The following is an 18235-nucleotide window of genomic DNA, read 5'->3' as shown; positions in this document are numbered from 1 at the left end:
GGTTCTCTCTGGAAGTGAACCGCTTTGGAAGCAGTTTGAATGATACTCGTGGGGTGTTCTCAAATTTTAATCTGCCCCCAAATTACCTCAGCAATCTTGTTAAAATGCAGATTCAGAATCAGGAGGGCCAGGGTGAGGCCCCAGAATCTCATTTCTAAGCAATGAGGTGAGGACCACACTTGGAGCAGCAAAATGTGAAGGTGGCCTTGGGGATGTGACTGTTAAAACCTCTCTTCTCCCTGATTAACGGGAGCTTTCCACACACGCTGTGAATTTAAGCAGCTAAGCCATCCTTTCTGGGACGCAAACTTTTTTCTTTCCTCACTGGGTGATAATCCCTCTGGCTTCCACAACTGCCTGTGGATGGCCCGCAGACAGCATAAAGCTGTGACTGGAAACAGGGATCTTTAAGATTTGGGGGCTTTGAGCGCAGGTAAAAAGAAGTGGGAGTGGGGAGACAGTCTTTCCTCAGGAGCTCGAATATGCCTGGGACTGAAGGTGCCCTTGGAAGGAAAGTTATGACCAACCTAGATAGCATATTAAAAAGCTGAGACACTACTTTGCCAACAAAGGTCCGTCTAGTCAAGGCTATGGTTTTTCCTGTGGTCACATATGGATGTGACAGTTGGATTATAAAGAAAGCTGTGTGCAGAAGAATTGATGCTTTTGAACTGTGGTGTTGGAGAAGACTCTTGAGAGTCCCTTGGGCTGGAAGGAGATCCAACCAGGCCATCCTAAAGGAGATCAGTCCTTGGTGTTCATTGGAAGGACTGATGCTGAAGCTGAAACTCCAATACTTTGGCTACATCATGCGAAGAGCTGACTCATTTGAAAAGACCCTGATGCTGGGAGGGATTGGGGGAAGGAGGAGAAGGGGACGACAGAGGATGAGATGGTTGGATGGCATCACCGACTCGATGGACATGAGTTTGGGTAAATTCCGGGAGTTGGTGATGAACAGGGAGGCCTGGCATGCTGCGATTCATGGGGTCACAAAGAGTCGGACACGACTGAGCGACTGAACTGACTGAAGGTGAAAACTGGGGATCCCCTGGTGGTTAGCAGTTAAGACTCCACGCTTCCCCTGCAGGGCGAGGGTCTGAGCCCCGGTTCGGGAACGAAGACCCCAGGTGCAGCAGGGTACGGCCAAAAAAACAAAGTGGAAACAGAACTGGAAGGAGAGAACGGACAACCAGTGCTGCTGCTGACAAGTCGCTTCAGTCGTGTCCGGCTCTGTGCGACCCCATAGGCGGCAGCCCACCAGGCTCCCCCGTCCCTGGGGTTCTCCAGGCAAAAACACTGGAGTGGGCTGCCATTTCCTTCTACAATGCATGAAAGTGAAAAGTGAAAGTTAAGCTGCTCAGTTGTGCCCGACTCTTAGCGACCCCATAGACTTCAGGCTCCTCCATCCATGGGATTTTCCAGGCAAGAGTACTGGAGTGGGGTGCCATTGCCTGCTCCGGACAACCAGTGAGGCACTGGGAAACACAAGGTCTCGGGAGACCTTGAGGAAGGGTGCCATTCTGGTCTGGAAGCCAAGTGGAACCAGCAAAACGAGGACTGAGGAGAGTGGTCAGGCGGTACAGCGGAGAAGAGAACTCAGCCCTGAGGAAATGACCCCAGGGAAGACCACCGGGTACAGTCAAGATTCGCACAACGCCCTTGCAGACCCTCCGAGACGCGCTAACATCAGACCAACGGGAAAGCTCTGGGAGGAGACCCCTGGGCCTGGAAGACGTCCCTGCGTCCAGGCTGGAGTCAAGTCAAGATCTGACTCTCACACTGATTCATCCGATCTGGGCGAATCCAAGGCCCAGGACCCCCGAGACCCCCAGACGCTGTTAGAACGACTCTAGGGCCGCGACCGGCCTGCGAGGGGCGGGACCCCTCATCACACCCGAGTCAGCCCTCCAGGCCCAAAGCCAGCGGCGTCACCCGGAGGGGCTCCGGAGGCCTGAGTGACTCAGGGGCCCCGGAGCGCAGAGCCGCAGACGTTCCCGGAGCCTCGTCCTGCGCGCGCGCACACGCCTGCGCGTGTCCCCACCGTGGGTTTCGCCAGAGACCCCCGAAGCGGCTGGCGCGGACTCCAGCGCAGGCAGGGACGCCTCGGTCCCGCCTGCTGTCTCAGCACCGCACCGACCAGACGCAGCACAGACCGTGGGCGCCGCTCCGGGGCCCCCACAGGGTCAGCCTAGCAGCCCCACCGCCCGCAGAGCAGGCCCCCAACCAGGCTCCTCGGCCGGATTCTCGAGGCCGCCCTCAGCCCCAGCACCCAGCCCACCACCCTTCCCTACATCCGCGTCCCCAGCTCCCAGGGTGACCACCTGCCTGCGAGCCCCCATCCCGGGCCACCTGGCTCTCCTTTCCAAGTCTCTCCGGTTCATTCTTCTCCTCTCTCCCCGCCGGGCCCGGCAGATTCCCACCTTCAGCACATGCCTGCCTTGCATGGAACATGGGCTCCGCTCAAAAATGCCACCAGCAAAGTTCAGCACTTTTGTCTGCCGCTCCCAAGGGGACTGTCGCCTTCATCGTCCTATCGCCCCATCCTATCTCCCCACCCAAGGGCCCACAGAGCCCGCGAGTCCGCGCTCAGAGAGGCCTGCGTGCTGCGCTCACCCGGCTGGCCAAGGAGCAAGCACCCCACCCAAAACCTCGACCTCGACCTCCTGGCTCTAAAACATCCCATGTGTCCTCCTTCCTGCTGCAGAGACTCACTGTTAGCACGCGGGTTCAGTGTGAAGTTTTCTACCTGAAACTCAAGAGCTTCCATCAATGGCTCTCCCCTTTACCCAGGGGACCCTAATTCCCACTATTTCTGTTTGCTCACTTTCCTTTGCCTCCATTTGGGCAAGTCACTGTATTAAGATCAACAGTTATCACTTAGCACTGTTTTCTTCCCCCAAGTATAGCTGACTTACAATATTGAGTTCCTTTCCTGTATAGGGCGAAGTAATTCAGTTATACCATGTATGTGTTCTTTTCCCTGTTCTCTTCCACGACAGGTCATCATAAGATGCTGGATCCAGTTCCCTGTGCTAAACGCAGGGCCTTGCTGTTCACCGTTTTGTACACAGCAGTGTGTGTAAGTGAAACCCAGACTCCTAACGCATCCCTCCCCCAACTCTGGGGGCCATAAACTTGTTTTCTGTTTCTGTGAGTCTGTTTCTGTTTTGTAAGTTCACTTGTACTATTTTAGCATCCACATGTAAGTGATACCATATGGTATTCATCTTACTTCACTTAGGATGATAATCCCTAGATCCATCCATGCTGTGGCAAGTGACATTATTTCATCCATTTTAGGACTAAGTAACAGCCCAATGCATATACACACCACACCTTTATCCATTCATCTTCGCCAGCACTTAGGTTTAATTAGCGCTGCCTGTAACTGGAATAGTAGCTACCATTTGCTAATTATTTAGAATGCTCCAGATATTACACACAACTGCTAAATGAAATCACCTCACTTCAGCATCACATTTGACTCAGAATCACACTGTAACAGGTCCGTAAGAGAGTTCCCAACTCACCCGTCTCAATGTTTCTCCCGCGGTCTCACCATCTTGATAAATGGATCCCTCCTCTCAGCTGCTCAGGCTTACAACCTACACATCACATACATTCACCTGCCAGCACGCCCCCCAATAACTCAAATCCTGTTGCTTCTAAATTCATAACACAGCCTCAAGCTGTCTCCTCACGCGTCACTGCCTTCACCCAAGCACCGTCCACTTAGGCCCGGGCTGTAGCGACTTCAAATGCCCCCGATTTCCTCCTCTTCGTCTCACACACTTTATCCTCCTCAGAGCAAAGAGGATGCTTAAAACGAGCAGGTCTCCTCTGAAAAGACTGGGAACAGGCCAGATCTATCAACAGGCAGACAGAGAAGCTGTAGCACATCCGTATAGTGGAGTATTTCTCAACAATAAAAAGAAATAAACTACTGATGAATGCAGCAACATGAATGAACCCCCAAAATCCTAAGCGGAGCGCAAAAGCAACAGTGCGTACCACGTGGTACAAGAAACGCAGGAATACCGAAACCAGCCTTCGGGGACAGAGATCAGCGGTTGCTTCTGAGGTGGGCAACTTTCTAAGGTGACAAAAGCGTCCTGGGTCTGACCATGCATTTGTTGAAACTGCTCGGAAGTGGGAGATCAGATCATTTCACCCTGTGAGGACGACCCGGCAACCCGGCCCCATCACCCCCACCCCCAGCCCAGCAGCCCCAGGCTGCCCGTGACCCCGCCAAGCCCCTGGGCCGGAGTCTCTGCGGCGGCCTCTCCCCGGGGCCCGGGGCCCCACGCAGCGCTGGCTCCCTGCCGTCACTCAGGTCCAGGACGGGCCCCTCTTCGGAGAGGGCTTTCCGTCTGGCGGCGCCGCCCAGGGAGCCTCGTCCGCGGCTCTGCTTTCGTCTTCACTGTGTGCGGCACTTAGCGCTCTATTTTCTTGTTTACTGTCTGCTTCTGCCACCAGCGAGCAAGCTCTCCCAGAGCGAGCGCCCATCTGTCGCTGTGTGCCCACGTCTGCGCGTTCCAGGAGGGTCTGCCGGGTGGACGGGGATGGTGGCAGGACCCCCTCTGCTCGACAGCCCTGAGAGCTGAGCTTGTGGAGGGGGCGGGACCCCCACCGCCCCGCAGACTGACAGCTCGAAAGCAGCACTTAGGGACACACACACACCCCCGTCGCCGGCCTGCCGCACTCGTGGACACGCCCCCGGGGGGTGGCGGGGCAGGTGGTCCTGCGGGGACGCCCGAGGCTTGGCTGCCAGGACTCACGTCGCTGTTTCAAAGTGCGCTGACCTTGGCTTCCCTGGCCTTCTGCCAGCCAGTTTCAGCACCAGCTTGTTAGAGCCGATGCAAACTGGAGCAGCGGCCATCAGTCACTGGGATGTTGGTCAGGAATCACCCTGCGCTTCGGGACACTCCCGCGGACCACAGACGCCTCCCAGGAGGCTGTCCACCCCCAGTGCGCGTGGGGGCCGGCTCCACGGTGTGGCCGTCATGGAAATACCCCCACACTCCTTGCCTTGAGGTCACTGAAGAGACCACAGGAAACCTCCGAAGGTGAGGTGGTGCGTCACTCCAAGGGAATCGTTAGAGACATCATTCACACTTTTTCTTCCAAAATAAATGCATTTGACTCCTGATTAAAAACATAATAAGTCCTGTGTCTGGGCCTCTGGGTACAAACAGAACAAATTAAAGACAGCCTATCATGTGGGGAGGAATAAACTGGGAAATTGGACCGTTCCAATATACACAACATATAGTTCCATATGTACACTACCATATAACACAGATAACTAACAAGACATACTGTGGGCTTCCCTGGTGGCTGAGCTGGTAAAGACTCTGCCTGCAATGCGGGAGAACCTGGCTTCGATCCCTGGGTTGGGAAGATCCCCTGGAGAAGGGAACACTACCCACTCCAGTATTCTGGCCTGGAGAACTCCATGGGGGTCACATGGAGAACAGTCCATGGGGTCACAAAGAGTCGGACACGACTGAGTGACTCTCACTTTCACTTTCACTCAAGGACATACCGTGAGCACAGGGAAGGCTCCTCAGTGCCCGGTAATGACCGACATGGGAAAGAATCAAAACAGTATGTGTGTATGTGAGGCCGATTCACTCTGCTGTCCACCCAAAACTAACACGACACTGTAAATCAACTACACTCCAGTAAGAAGTTTTAAAAGAGAAAGCCTACCTGAGTGGCGACCTTCCTAAGTTGCCCATGGAAACAATGTTTATAACGACCCCCATGTTATACACATGCACACGCAAGACAAAAAGATGAAAATCCCTTTGCGTTAACCCTATCAACTACAGAAAAGATTACTTTATGGTCCATATAATTCCATTAAATAGTAAGCTTATCTTGAATATTTAACAGGGTTTTCAAGGATGAGCTGTTTGGGAAAACCAGAGGCTGTACAGTAATCAGGTTGCCTCACTGCCTCTCCTGGGGAGGACAGGGCCCTTAGCGGCCTCAGCATACAGTTCTGGAGATCGGGTGGGTGTGAACCAGGAGGAACCGTCTCTGTGCTACGTGTCCACCCCCTGGGCCAGTAACACGGAGGTGTCAGCGTTCACTGGGGCCTCTGGACCAGACTCCAGCCAGCCTTCTAGGAACCCAGACACCGCACGCAATGCGCTCGGCTCTGCGTGGCTTACAGGACACAGTGTACAGCTCGGTCACCTTCCGCAGCCAAGGGGGGTGACAGCAGGACTTGGCCTGACATTCACCGGCACGGGCGCCCCAAGAGGCTGCAGGGAGGAAGAAGGCCACAAGCTGCAGGATCCTCCTCTCATCCGACCCGTCTCTCCATCTGCGCAGCTGCACGCCTGCTAGATTTCCCATCATATTCTTACCCTCATGGGTTCTTCCGGTGCATCCAAAGATCAAATTCCCATCTTTTCTTTCAGAAGCCTAATCAGGGGACTTCCCCGGCAGTCCAGGGGTTACGAGGCCATGGTTTCACTGCCAGGAGCCTGGGTTCAATCCCTGGTCAGGGAACTAGGATCCCACGAGCCACGCAGTGCGGTGCAGCCACAAAAAAATTAAAAGTTTCACAAACCTAATTAAAATTCATCCTAGGAAGCTGTCCACATCCAATGACCTCCATTCTGTAAATGGTTAACCAATTTTAACTTGTTTTCTAGCTTAAAAACATGGGCTCTTACGAACTAGAGCTATAGCTGACAACACACACGCAGCCTACGGCCGCCACGTGGAGTGCCAGAGCCAAAGGCAAGGCGGTCATGCCGTGCTGACGCCACTGATGTGACCTCCAAGGGAGGCAATGCTAGTGTCTGGCAAAAAGCATCAGAAAAAAGGGGTACCGGCGGTGGGGAGGGCGCACAGGGCCTCTGGGGGGCTGGAAACGCTCCACAGCATTATCCAGGTGACAGTGGCACAGACGTGCAAATATGCAAAAGCACACCCCACATCCTCACACACACTGATGCTCCTAGCACTGCCCCGGCTGTGAGCACAAGGGTAGAAAGACTTTCGTCTGGATTGTGCTGAAATTCTGCCGCGTGTGCAGTCTTAGCTGAAGCTATTCGGGGACTCCTAAATTCCCAGGACAGGCAAGTCCTCACCTCTCCAGCCCATCTGTCATCTCCCTTCCACAGGGAACTCTCTGGGGCCAGCGCCGTGGCCGCTCTGGATTGTCAGCTTTAAAACAATCTAGGGCATGCATCTGTCTGCCCCGGGCCAGTCATAAAGAACACTTACTCTGCTCGCTTTTCGGCCTGCACGTGTCAATGGACTAGAGCAAGCCTCTGAACATACTTCTCAATAGGAGCACAATAAACATCAAATGGGAGCAGGAGAATGCCTGCCACGAACTCAGGCCCCCTGTAAACCGTCTGCAGGAAGGCGCCCTCCCGACGAGGGGAGCCTCTGGGGAGGACGCGGGCGGGGGCAGCCCCGCCGGTGAGACGACCTCCCAGCCTTTCTGTTCCCCCAGGTGGAAGCATTGATGATGTGCAGGAAAACGCTAGCGACAGAACTGCTGATAGCAACGGAAATTGTTAAAAAATAAAACACGTCCGTGGAATGCCTGTGTTCTTCTAAGAAGGCTCGAAGACACCCGACAATCTTGTCTTCGTGGTAAACCGACGAGGCGGCCCCTGCCTCCCACTCCACCCGCAAGGAGACTGAAAGGCAGGCAGGTGAGGCCTGCCGGGGGCACCCGGCTGGGGGCAGGCCACCCTCCAGGCTCCCTTCAGGTCACAGGGGGTCCCGCCCAGGCACTGCGGCAGATCCAAAGCCAGGTTCGGAGTAGGAGAGGTCCAGAGCGGAAACCTCTGACAACTCTTCCAGAACCTTCCTCTCAGGGTGGAACAGACGACTCCGTCAGAAGCCGCTGACACCCAAGCTTTACCGGCACTGAGCTGAGTATCCAGGCCTCTCATCTGAGAAGCAGATGTTCTGATTGTTCCACGGTACCTGGAATGAAACTGCATGTTTCACCCTCAATGTTCCCTACGACCGGTCAGAGCTGTGGAGTTACAGAATTAAACGGACGCCAGATTAAATCCTGCTGGTGTGGACAGGTAACCAGGTTTAGACCTACTGAATGGTAAACATGAACACACACAAGACCCAGCAGCACGGCCTCACAAAACACTGTGTTTTTTTGCAAGCGCAGGCTTCCTAAAACCAAACAGTCCTCAGCAGATTTTTGTGCTGTTTTGCCCTCTAAACTACTTTTCTCAGTTACATAAAACTGCAAGCTGTAATCCGAAGGCTTTGCAGGCTGGCATTTCAATCTCCTCTGAGAGTTCAGGAGGAAATAATTCAATTTGGTCCTCTTTCTCACTTTCTGTATGGTGCCTGCCAAATGAGACATTCTGCCGGACTGCTTGGTTCCCCCGTACCCCCTTTCAGAGCAATGTGGCGTGAGGCTGAGTTGGTTTTTTTGGCTTGAAACATTTTACCTACCCACCTGGGCGTGCTGTGCCTTGCTGTAACAATACCGCTGATCTAAAAAAGTCTCCCAAAAGATACTTTCAGTTGAGTTTCTGTTTGCAAACCAACAATCACACGACATAAAACATCACTAAAAGGGTGCCCACAGTGGGAGGTGGGGGGCGATGACCAGGCTTTGGGGGCGGGGGATGGCAGAGTGATAACGCTGGACTGCGGCCATGGAAGTTCTACTGGACACCTTTACTCAAAAGCACCTGCCTACACAGCTAGTTAGCTTTATGGTCTATAAATTATACCAAAATAAAGCTGTTTAAAGATATGCCCAGGATTCACAATCGAGATTTTTTTCAGGTTTTGAGTGCTATTCAAATTAACATGAAAAGTATTCCTTTTTCCCTCAGCTGCAAAGTTACGGTATTCGGGGGCAAATCAGCCTTCTCCAGAGGCGGTTTCTCGGCTTCCGCACCGCTGTCTCAGGGGTCGGGTCCCCGCGGCGGCCCGCGCCGCGGGACGGTCACCCACGCCCCGGGCCTGTTCACCGGCTGCCGGCAGGGCCGCCTCCCGACCCCCCACCGTTACAACGGCCGAAACATCCCCCGGGGGCGCAAGAGCTCCCGGCTAAGAGCCGCCGCTCCAGACGCCGGAACAGCATCTGCTCCGGGGGGGGGGGGGGACAAACGCAGGCAGAGGCTTCCCGCGCTCCCCCAACTTCGAGGCTGGCCCTCGGCCCCTCCGCTGCGGCCGGCCACCCCCGACGCAGGGCGCTTTCCCTCTCACAGCAGCACCTCCGCCGGCGCGGGCGTTTCACACCCAGGGCCCCTTCTAGATGATAAACCATTATTTTTTAAATGAAGGCTAATTATCTGGTTCTGTGCGCACGTAGGTCTCCCAAGTATGGCTCTCGGCCCGGAATCCCATCCAGTGCGTCTGTAACTGCTTGGCGGCCCCTGACTGGGACCCTGAGCACAGCACCAAGCAATTTCTTTTCTTGTTTTTAGTAATTTCTAGTGGAGTGCTGTGGGTTTACAGTGTTGCATCAGTTCAGGTGTACACAGATGTGAATCAGTTACACATAAACATATACCCACTCTTCCTTAGATTTCTTCTCCCGTCGGGAATCACAGATTATTGAGGACGGTTTCCTGTGCTTATCTGATACACAGCACTGTCAACCTCAACTCCCAGTTTATGCCACCCACCTCTTTCTCTCCTGGAAGCATAAGTTTGTCTTCCATATCTGAAACTATTTCTGTTTCAGCACTAGGCAGGTTCATTTCGCCAGTGTGGACCCAATAGTCTAAGGTTCCAGGAACATTCTGGGACCTACTGTCTTTGAACTTCAAGGCTGAAGTCATGGTCTCCCTCTTAGAGATGAAGCAAGCCAGGTTCAGAGGGAAACTCTGTGACCTGTGCCCAAGGCCACACACGGGGCAGAAGTGAGACAGGAGGCTAAGCCCCGCGTTCCTTCTCAACTCCCACGTTTCCAGGGTACCCTACTCTGAGCTGCTCAGAGGATGCACCATGGACCACACACCTGCTGGTCCTCAGACACCGGAGCCCATGTGAAGTCCTCAGTGTCGCCCTGTGAGGGGGGGCTTCTAGGCCCGCGCTGTGGACAAGGAAATGGAGAGTGAGGTAAAGTCATGTCCAAGGTCACGCAGTAGGGCCTGAAATGTGAACTCAGAGGACTCTCGCCCACCACCCCCTCCAGCCTCCTCTCGTCGAGAAATGGCCCATTTCCCCAGGAAGACTCAGGTAATGGTTTTGGTTTTCCGGTACATAAATTACACTCTCATTCAAACAGATGTGGATTTGGGCTCCTTGTAACTTACTTGGGGCTCCTTCTATATCACTAAAAATCTATTCCTATGCACATCTTTGAGAGCCCTGGAAATGCCCTATGTGAAAAATCGCCAATTCCCTCCACCCAGCTGTCAAGAAGTGGTCAGGCTACAATTTCACTACTACTGGTCTTCTAGCAGTTAATCATCTCGGTTTTTTCTAGTTCATTCAGCCAGTCAATAACCACATCACTTAGGATCTATTCACAGTGACAAACACATTACCAAATAATCACACAATTAAAAGTCAAGATAAAAGCACCAAGAAGAAAAAATAAGTACAGAGGGGGTTCTGAAAATTTAGAACGGGAAGGCTGAATAGGGTTGTAAATGTGATGCAAGGAATCTGACATTTGCAGGAAGAGCTGGGAGTTCACTTGAAGGTGAGGGAAGAGGAGCTTTCAGTCCTGGTGAACAGTACATGCAAAGGCCCTGAGGCAGAAGGGAACCTAGGATGCATGGCCCTGAAAAGGGGCCAGAGACAGCAATGGCCAGCCCACACAGGGTCTTTCAGTAAAGAAAAATTAAGGGTCAGTAGGGACAGAATATGGTCAGATCTACACTTTCAATGATCGCTCTACCTGGGTCACCTGAGTGATCTGGGCCAGGACACAGTTCAAAGAACTCTACTCTGGATCCTGCAAAACAAGTTTGTTTGTTTCTTTTTTTTTTTTTTCTCTCCAGGGTGTGATGCCCCTCCCTGGCTAGGAACTACCTCCCTTCTTTTTCTGTTTGTTTGTGAAGTTTAAAGGCCAGATCTTTCATCAGGTCTGAGGCCTGTTCTCTTTCAATAGCTCCAACCACATCTCCCCTCCCCAGGAACGTACTTGTCTCTTTCCAGAGAGATGTCACTTTTGCCAAGGGCCAATCAGTGACAGAAGATAGGGGAATCTGTCCTTTGGGGTTTTCTTACAAAAAAGGCACAGGCAAGCTCAGAAAGGAACACAAATGCTGGTCTGCACCTCCTCACACTCAAGCACAGTGAAAAAAACAAACAAACAAACAAAAATCCCAAAATAACATCAAGATCTCTGGCCTCCCTCCTGGCAACACACACACCTCCCCACCAACCTGGGCCCCGGTCAGTGCGCTCGAGGTCCCGCTGGCCCAGCTCCAAGCTGTCATAACTACTTTCAGTTTCTCCACTACAAGAAGCTGCAGCTCATCCCACCCTGCACCGCTGAGTCCTTAGCACCCACTGCCACTTCCTCCAGGAAGCTCTCCTCCCGACCCCTGCTCCAGTCGGTGAAGGCCCTGCTCGGAGTGCCAACAGCATTCTAGGAAGGCAGGTTTTCTGAGATTCGCTGTAACTGGCTCACCCACCACTTGCACACAAAGCCGTGCCCACATCTGGCCAGTAGCCCCAGAAGGACACGTTCTGGGTGTCACTGTCCCAGCGTCTAGCACAATGCCTGGCACCCCGATGGGAATCCCTCTGACACTGAATGAATGAATGACCAAATAGATATGGAATGTAAAACACTCAAGTTACAAACTTCAGAAAGGGTGCTAATTTCACTCCAAGGACATTTGAAAGGATTAAAAACATGAATGCAGGGCACAGATGAGCAAGGGTTTTAGACAGGACCAAAACTTCAGGCAAGTTAGGGTGGCAGCAGGGTGAGAAGGAACCCGACAAAGAACCAGACCAGAAACACGGAGCGGACAGGCGCCGGGCCGAGCGCCTCTGGTTCCGAACCCGCGGCCGCCGGGTACCTGGGCCCGTTCCCGGCCCGGCACAGATCTGCCTTGCGCCCGCGGCTCCCCCGCCTTTTTCTGACCCATCTACGCGACTGGCAGTCAACCCCCGGGCCCTTCTAAGAAGCACTCTCCCCACTCGATAACTTTTGCACTCCTTCAGAAACACCAGTCATGGAGCACCACTGTCTCCCAGTTTCCGGAATCCGATACCGTCCCGGGTGGCACTGAGGTTGCCCCTCGGGATGCGGCCTGTGACCCGCCCAGCATCACATCACCTGAGAGCAGCCTCAGCCTCGTCCCAGCCCTTCGGACACCGAGTCAGTATGGAAGCGGCTCCCGGGAGACGCCTGTGCGCACTCAAGTCTGAGTGGATGCTACACCAGCCGACAAACCTTTACTGAACCGGGCAGGGTCTACACAGGGCGTGAGCGGCGCGGAGGGGAGCGCACCCAGGAGCCGAGAAGCCCCAGCAGACGCTGAAGCCGCCTGGCCGGGGGACGCGCGCGCGCGGGGTCACCGACCCCGAGCGCCCGGCCTGGCCGAGTCTGCGGGGGGCGCAAGGCCGGGGGGCGCCCGTCCCCGCCCCGCCGTCACCCGGTCCAAGCCGAGCTGACAACGGCCCCCCGGTGGCGCCGCGTCCGGACGGGCAGCGGGGCCGGGGGTGCTGTTTACAGCCGAGAGCCGGGGCGGCGTCCCAGCGGCACCAGTAACAGCACGGGGCGCCCGGCCGCCCGCCGCGCAGCGCCCCGGGCCCCCACGGCCGCGCCCCCGCCCCGCTTGCCCCGACTCCTGGGTCGCGACCCCGCTTCCACCCAGCTCCGCCTAGCGGGGACGAGGGCCGAGGGGGGCGCGCAGGTCCCCGAGAGGGGCTCCCAGGGACCCGCTCCGCTCCCGGAAGGCGCCTCCGGCGAGCTCCTACAGAGCAGCAGCGCCCCAGGGCAGCGCGGGCGCGGAGCAACGCCTGTGGGTGGAGGTGGGGGGGAGTCCTCTTGGGGTTGGCGCCCCCCGACGGGGCTCGGTCCGGGACGGCTCTCCGGCTCGGGGGCGGGCGAGGGCCGGGCGGCGCGCCTACCTTGCAGGCGGAGTACACCCCGAGTTTCTCCAGCTTCTTGGCCCGCGGGGCGGAGCGCAGCTGCGCCTTCTTCACGGCGATCCGGGCCGAGCCGCCGCCGCCGCCCGGGCCCTCGGTCGCGCCCGCCGCCGCCCCCGCCGCGGCCGGCCCGCAGGAGCCCGCGCCCCCGGCCGCCGCGCCCGGGGGACCCTGCGGGGGTGCGGGAGGCAGCGGGAGCGCCCCAGGCGCGGGCCCGCCCGCCTCCGACATGCCGGCCCGGAGCGCAGCAGGCGCCGCGAGTCGGGGCCGGGGCCGCCGCCAGGGTCTCCGCCCGGCTCTGGGCGCCGGAGCGCGGGACCTCCGCCCGCCGCCCGCCGCCCGCCGCCGCCCGCCGCGCGCCGAGGCCGCAGCTGCTCGCGGAGGGAGGGGCCGGCGCCGCCCGCCGCCCGCCCGGGCCTCCTCCCCGCGGGTCTCCCCGCCCGCCCGGGCGCTCCTCCCCGCCTCCCCCCGCCACGGCCCCGCGCTCCTCCCCGCCCGCCCGGGCGCTCCTCCTCCCGGCCCCGCGCTCCTCCCCGTTCCTCCCCGCGCTCCTCCCCCGGCCCTTCCCCCCTCCCCCCCGGCCTGCCCGCCCCCGCGCCCCAGACCCGCGCCCGCCGGGGGCGAGGCCCGCCGGGGGGTTGGAGCGGGTGGAGAGAGAGGGGGCCCCCGGGCACCTGCCGGCCACCCCCCCTCCAAGCCGTCGCCGCGGGGACACAGGCGGGAGAGACGCGGCCCGTCCGTCCCTCGGCTCCAGTCCACCCTCCCTCGGAGCCGGGCAACTTCCTCCACCCTAGCGGGAGCCCGAGGAAAAAAAAAAAAAAACATTTTTGAAAAGTACCCGTCCACGCTAATCCTTTTCTTTGTTGCTAATTCACCAAAATAAAGGCGTGATGTTTTGCGTGTCTCTTTGCAGTTCCTTTGCCTTCCCCGGTCTCTCTTTTAATTCAGAAAGCTTCCAGCCTATAAGCGATCTCTGGATCCCATCCGGCAGAGAAAGGGAAAGACGGTTAATCGATATTTTCTAACATTTTTGTTCGAAAGGGCTGGTTGTGGAAAGAACGGTCGTCCAAAAAACGCCGTGCATATGAAAACTAAACGCAGGGGGAGAAGTTGGCTGCTCGGGCTCATCTCTGCAGGTGGGGGTTAGAACCGTACTCCTTTCTAGATCCTTCTTTCCTGTAATGTTTCACAGTTTTCAGAATTGATATCACCAGCATGCGTATTAACCATGAAAACAATTAGGCAGCATCCAAAAGAATGTGTTGATTCTGGCCTCAAACTTAAAAAAAAAAAAAGAAAAGCTCAACTCAGCGTTTTCAACTTTGTTGAGACTGTTGCAGACTACCGGTCTCATTGTTGATGACAAGGAGGGTGGTGGTTAGTAATTCGGAGAATACGTTTCAGTTTTTTTCATTTGAAAGTTATGCACTTTTGGTCGGCCTTTCCGAAGAGCTTTTGAAAGCCCAGCGCTATATTTCAAGACCCTCCACAAGTGTCCTGCTTTTGTAACGGTCATAATTTTTACATAATATGGGCTATTAATGTCCGTGTTATCAAATTCTTTGCATACTTTATAGCTCTCGCCCAACTCCAGCCAGAACGCGTGCAGGAATGTGCTTTTCCCTGGAATTATTCCCTTTCCCATCCCATTTTCTTCCAGTTAATTTTCTCTAGCCTTTTTCTAGGTTCTCTGTGTTCTTTCTACTTTTAATACAGAGTGATATATAAAAATGAACTCTTTTCTTTCTAAGTTAGTAAATCCAGTGACATTAGACAGCACAAAAGGAAAGGGCCGCTCCCCTCTTGAGCCCCAGCTGAAGGCCTGAAACGGTAGACTTGAGTTCCATCAGGACCGTCTCAGCAGGATGTCTTAAAGGCTGCAGGAGCAGAGTCCATGAGCGAAGTCCAACATCAAGATGTCAGCAGATATTGAGAGGGGCTTGGGTTCCACGTGGCGGCATTTGTCAAACTGATAGTCCCCTTGAGATCTGTGCGTTTCACTGGATAAAAATATCCTTCATATATTAAAAAAATTATAAATATTTTTTAAGAAATTTAAAACTCATAAATGTTAAAGTCTAGTTGGTGGTTCTCCTGCTGAAAGTTTAGGGACTCAGCGTCCTGATATACATGGTGTGCTTTAAGAATCATTTTAAAAAAGATGGATTGATCCATCTGTGAAGGGACAAGCAGGCAGATGAACAGATAGTTATATATGATCAAACCAGTAGAGCGGAATGTTGAATCTAGACGGTAGGTATATGGGTGTTCACTGCAATTTTTAAATCTTCTCTGTACGTTTGAAATTTTCATCATAAAATAGTGGGGGGAACCCAGCATCAATATTAACTTGCCCATCATCTCTCCCTCCCGAGCTGTCCCCAGAATGCAGGAGGCAGGCTATTTCCAGGATGTTTTGGAGCAGAAGAAAATAACCTCATTTCGGCCTACCCTGAAAACCATCACTGTCGGAATGGTGAATCGCTTGTGACATCCACTGAACATTATTTTTCATTATTTCCCCCGCTCAGAACGCCCAGATGACATTCTGCCTTAGGCTGAAGGCCCACAGTGTCAAGGCCTGCTTCAAAATGTGTTGTAAGCACCAGGCAGGGACAGTTCAAGGGCAAAGGATCCAGGAGGCTTGTTGCATCTACATAATCAGGCTCTGTGAGCATTTAGGAAGCACCCGGGTGCTGTCCTTTTATGAAGCGAACACCAAGAAAATAAAAGGCAAGGTTTTCAATTAGAAAGAATTCAAAACTGTGGAAGGACGACGATCTAAAATGGAAATCGCACACCTGGGGCCCTGAAAAGAGAGAAATGTTGAACTTAAGAATTGAGCCAGGGATTGGCCAGAAAGGCTGGTCCTGCAAACGGCCCGCCTTGCTTCCTGACCAGAGAGTCTCAGCGGTCCTCCAGCCCACAGCCCCGGTGGACTGCGCCCCGCGCCCCGCTTCCCGCCCCCCCACTACAGCCCCTCCGCCCAACTCACTTGCCTGTCCCCGTAGCCTCCTGGGATCTGCATTTCCTCAAACTGCAGTTCCTATTCTATTTCCACGTAATCTCAGTTTCTGGTAGTTCTAGCTTGCCTCAGTTTACCTCTGTATTTAGTTTGACACGACTTGCTGAAGGAAGAAAACCACAATTAGGAAAGACAAGGCTCGGAGAAAAGGATCTGAGGGAGCAGGTCTCCAGCTGGAAATGACTTCTGGCTTAAAAATTCTGTAGAGTAGTGTGCAGCTGTCACGACTGACCTTCACACAAGGACAGCAAGTGAAAGTGAAGTGCAGTCGCTCAGGCCTGTCCGACTCTTTGCAAGCCCGTGGACTGTAGCCCACCAGGCTCCTCCATCCATGGAATTTTCCAGGCACGAGTACTGCGGTGGGGTGCCATTCCCTTCTCATACAAGGGTAAGAGCATAGGTAAATCTCCAGGGATACTGCTGGATGAACTCTGTACAGGATAATACCATCTATATTAAAACCAAACTCACACTGAAGCTTCCCTGACTGTCCAGTGGTTAAGACTCCATGCCTCCACTGCAGGGGGCACAGGTTCCATCCCAGGTTGAGGAACTAAGATTTCACATGCCTCGAGGCATGGCCAAAAACAAAAGAAACGCATGCTGGCATACAAGCACAATTCTGTGTGTGTCCAATCAGCGCATTTAAAAACGCAAAAGCAAAACAAAGATCTAGAAACATTTGCAGCCAGCTTCTAAATGGAGCTGCCTTTCACCGGACTCCTTTGAGAGTAAAGCTTCCATTTCTCATTTAAAAAACAAAACAAAACACTATTTGTTTTTAATCGAAGGATAATTGTTTTACAATATTGCGCTGGTTTCTGCCATATGTCATCTTTTCCCCATTTTTCTATTCCTTATACTCAGTCTCCAGTCTGTTCATCTCGGTCTCCACGCTGTTGTTTCGTTGGCAAGTCATGCCCAACCCTTCTGTGAGCCCTTGGACTGTCGCCCACCATGCCTCTCTGTCCGTGGGACTTCCCAGCAAGGATGCTGGAGCGGGCTGCCGTCTCCTTCCCAACTCTGTCTCCACTGCTCTCACCTATCGCCCATGCTACGAACAATGTCTTTTCTGCTCTGTCTGCTTTTGCCCTTTCTACCACAATCCCCTCTTCACAGTTGAGTTTTCAAACTGTAAATGCAAGCCTGATCCCACAACCCCCTGCTGGAAACCCCCAGATAGCCTCTCATAACATTGCAAACACACTCTCAACCCCATAACCGGACTGGCAAGGATCACCTCTCTGGGCCCTTCTCCCAAGTGAGTGGTTTAACTCAGAAAGCTTTTTCTGCCTCAGGGCCTTTGCGTTTTCCTTCTGGCCTGACACCCTCCCCCAAACGGCACTGCTGGCCCCTGTTCATCCAGGATCCTTTGGCTGGAGACACCTTTCCATCCGAGAAAGAGGCAGGTTTGGGACCATCAGTCGCTGCTCCAACATCTAGTACCTTTGGGCCATGCTTCTTCCTACTCGGCTTCTGTAAAACACCGACCCTGAAGGCCTCAAGCGGATTGATGCTGTGCCCACCAAGGGCTGGGTCTGCTCCAGGCAGCGGCAGAGCCTGAGGCCGGGGGCTGGCCCCACCCTCCCCGCACAGCCGCCTGCTTCTGGAGACGGAGGCTCAACGGGAGTGTGAGACGGAGGCTGGGCAGGCAGAGAGCTTAGCATGGAGATCCTTGGGCCAGCTTCCCGCTGGAGAAAGTGACAATGATCACTGGACGTTTGTTTTACTAACTGATAAAATAAAGAAGAAAGAGAAGGAAATGGCAACTCACACCAGTATTCTTGCCCGGAAAGTTCCATGGGCAGAGGTGCCTGGCAGGTGACAGTCTATGGGGTCGAAAAAAGTCAGATGTGACCGAGCACACGTATACGTAACAAAATCTATCCTTCTAAGGAAAAATTATTGAAAAATGATCATCCAATGAGTCCTAGGATGGGGAGACATAAAATCTCCTTCCTTGGTTTTCAAGCATTTTTGCAATTAAATCATGATTTCCAGTGTGAGCCTTAACTATGACCCAAATACCATTAGTGCTAAATTTTATTCATTTTTATTTTTAGGTGTTCTTAATAGAAATTTTCATATCTAATGTTAGTAAGCCTAAAAGTGTTTGGCTGAGCATAGCCT

At 54.1% G+C, this 18235-nt stretch overlaps 1 protein-coding gene across 2 annotated transcripts in view; it reads right to left on the bottom strand.

Annotated features, from left to right (window-relative positions):
- KAT2B (lysine acetyltransferase 2B) overlaps positions 1-13449 on the bottom strand; it is a 97843-nt gene extending 84394 nt beyond the window's left edge. Inside the window, exon 1 of one of the 2 annotated variants that reach the window (XM_070467065.1) lies at positions 13063-13449. In XM_070467065.1, the coding sequence (XP_070323166.1) occupies positions 13063-13311 (249 nt within the window). In that variant the 5' untranslated portion in view covers positions 13312-13449. Of the gene's footprint in view, positions 1-9982; positions 10109-13062 lie in introns of those variants that run through there. The other variant, XM_020903905.2, reaches the window with a different exon arrangement.
- Positions 13450-18235: the final 4786 nt, after the last annotated feature.

The sequence above is a fragment of the Odocoileus virginianus genome, chromosome 4, assembly GCF_023699985.2.
Source record: "Odocoileus virginianus isolate 20LAN1187 ecotype Illinois chromosome 4, Ovbor_1.2, whole genome shotgun sequence".
Taxonomy (NCBI): Eukaryota; Metazoa; Chordata; class Mammalia; order Artiodactyla; family Cervidae; genus Odocoileus; species Odocoileus virginianus.
Note: the sequence above shows the minus strand (reverse complement) of the source record. Positions and strands in the feature narration are given on the sequence as shown.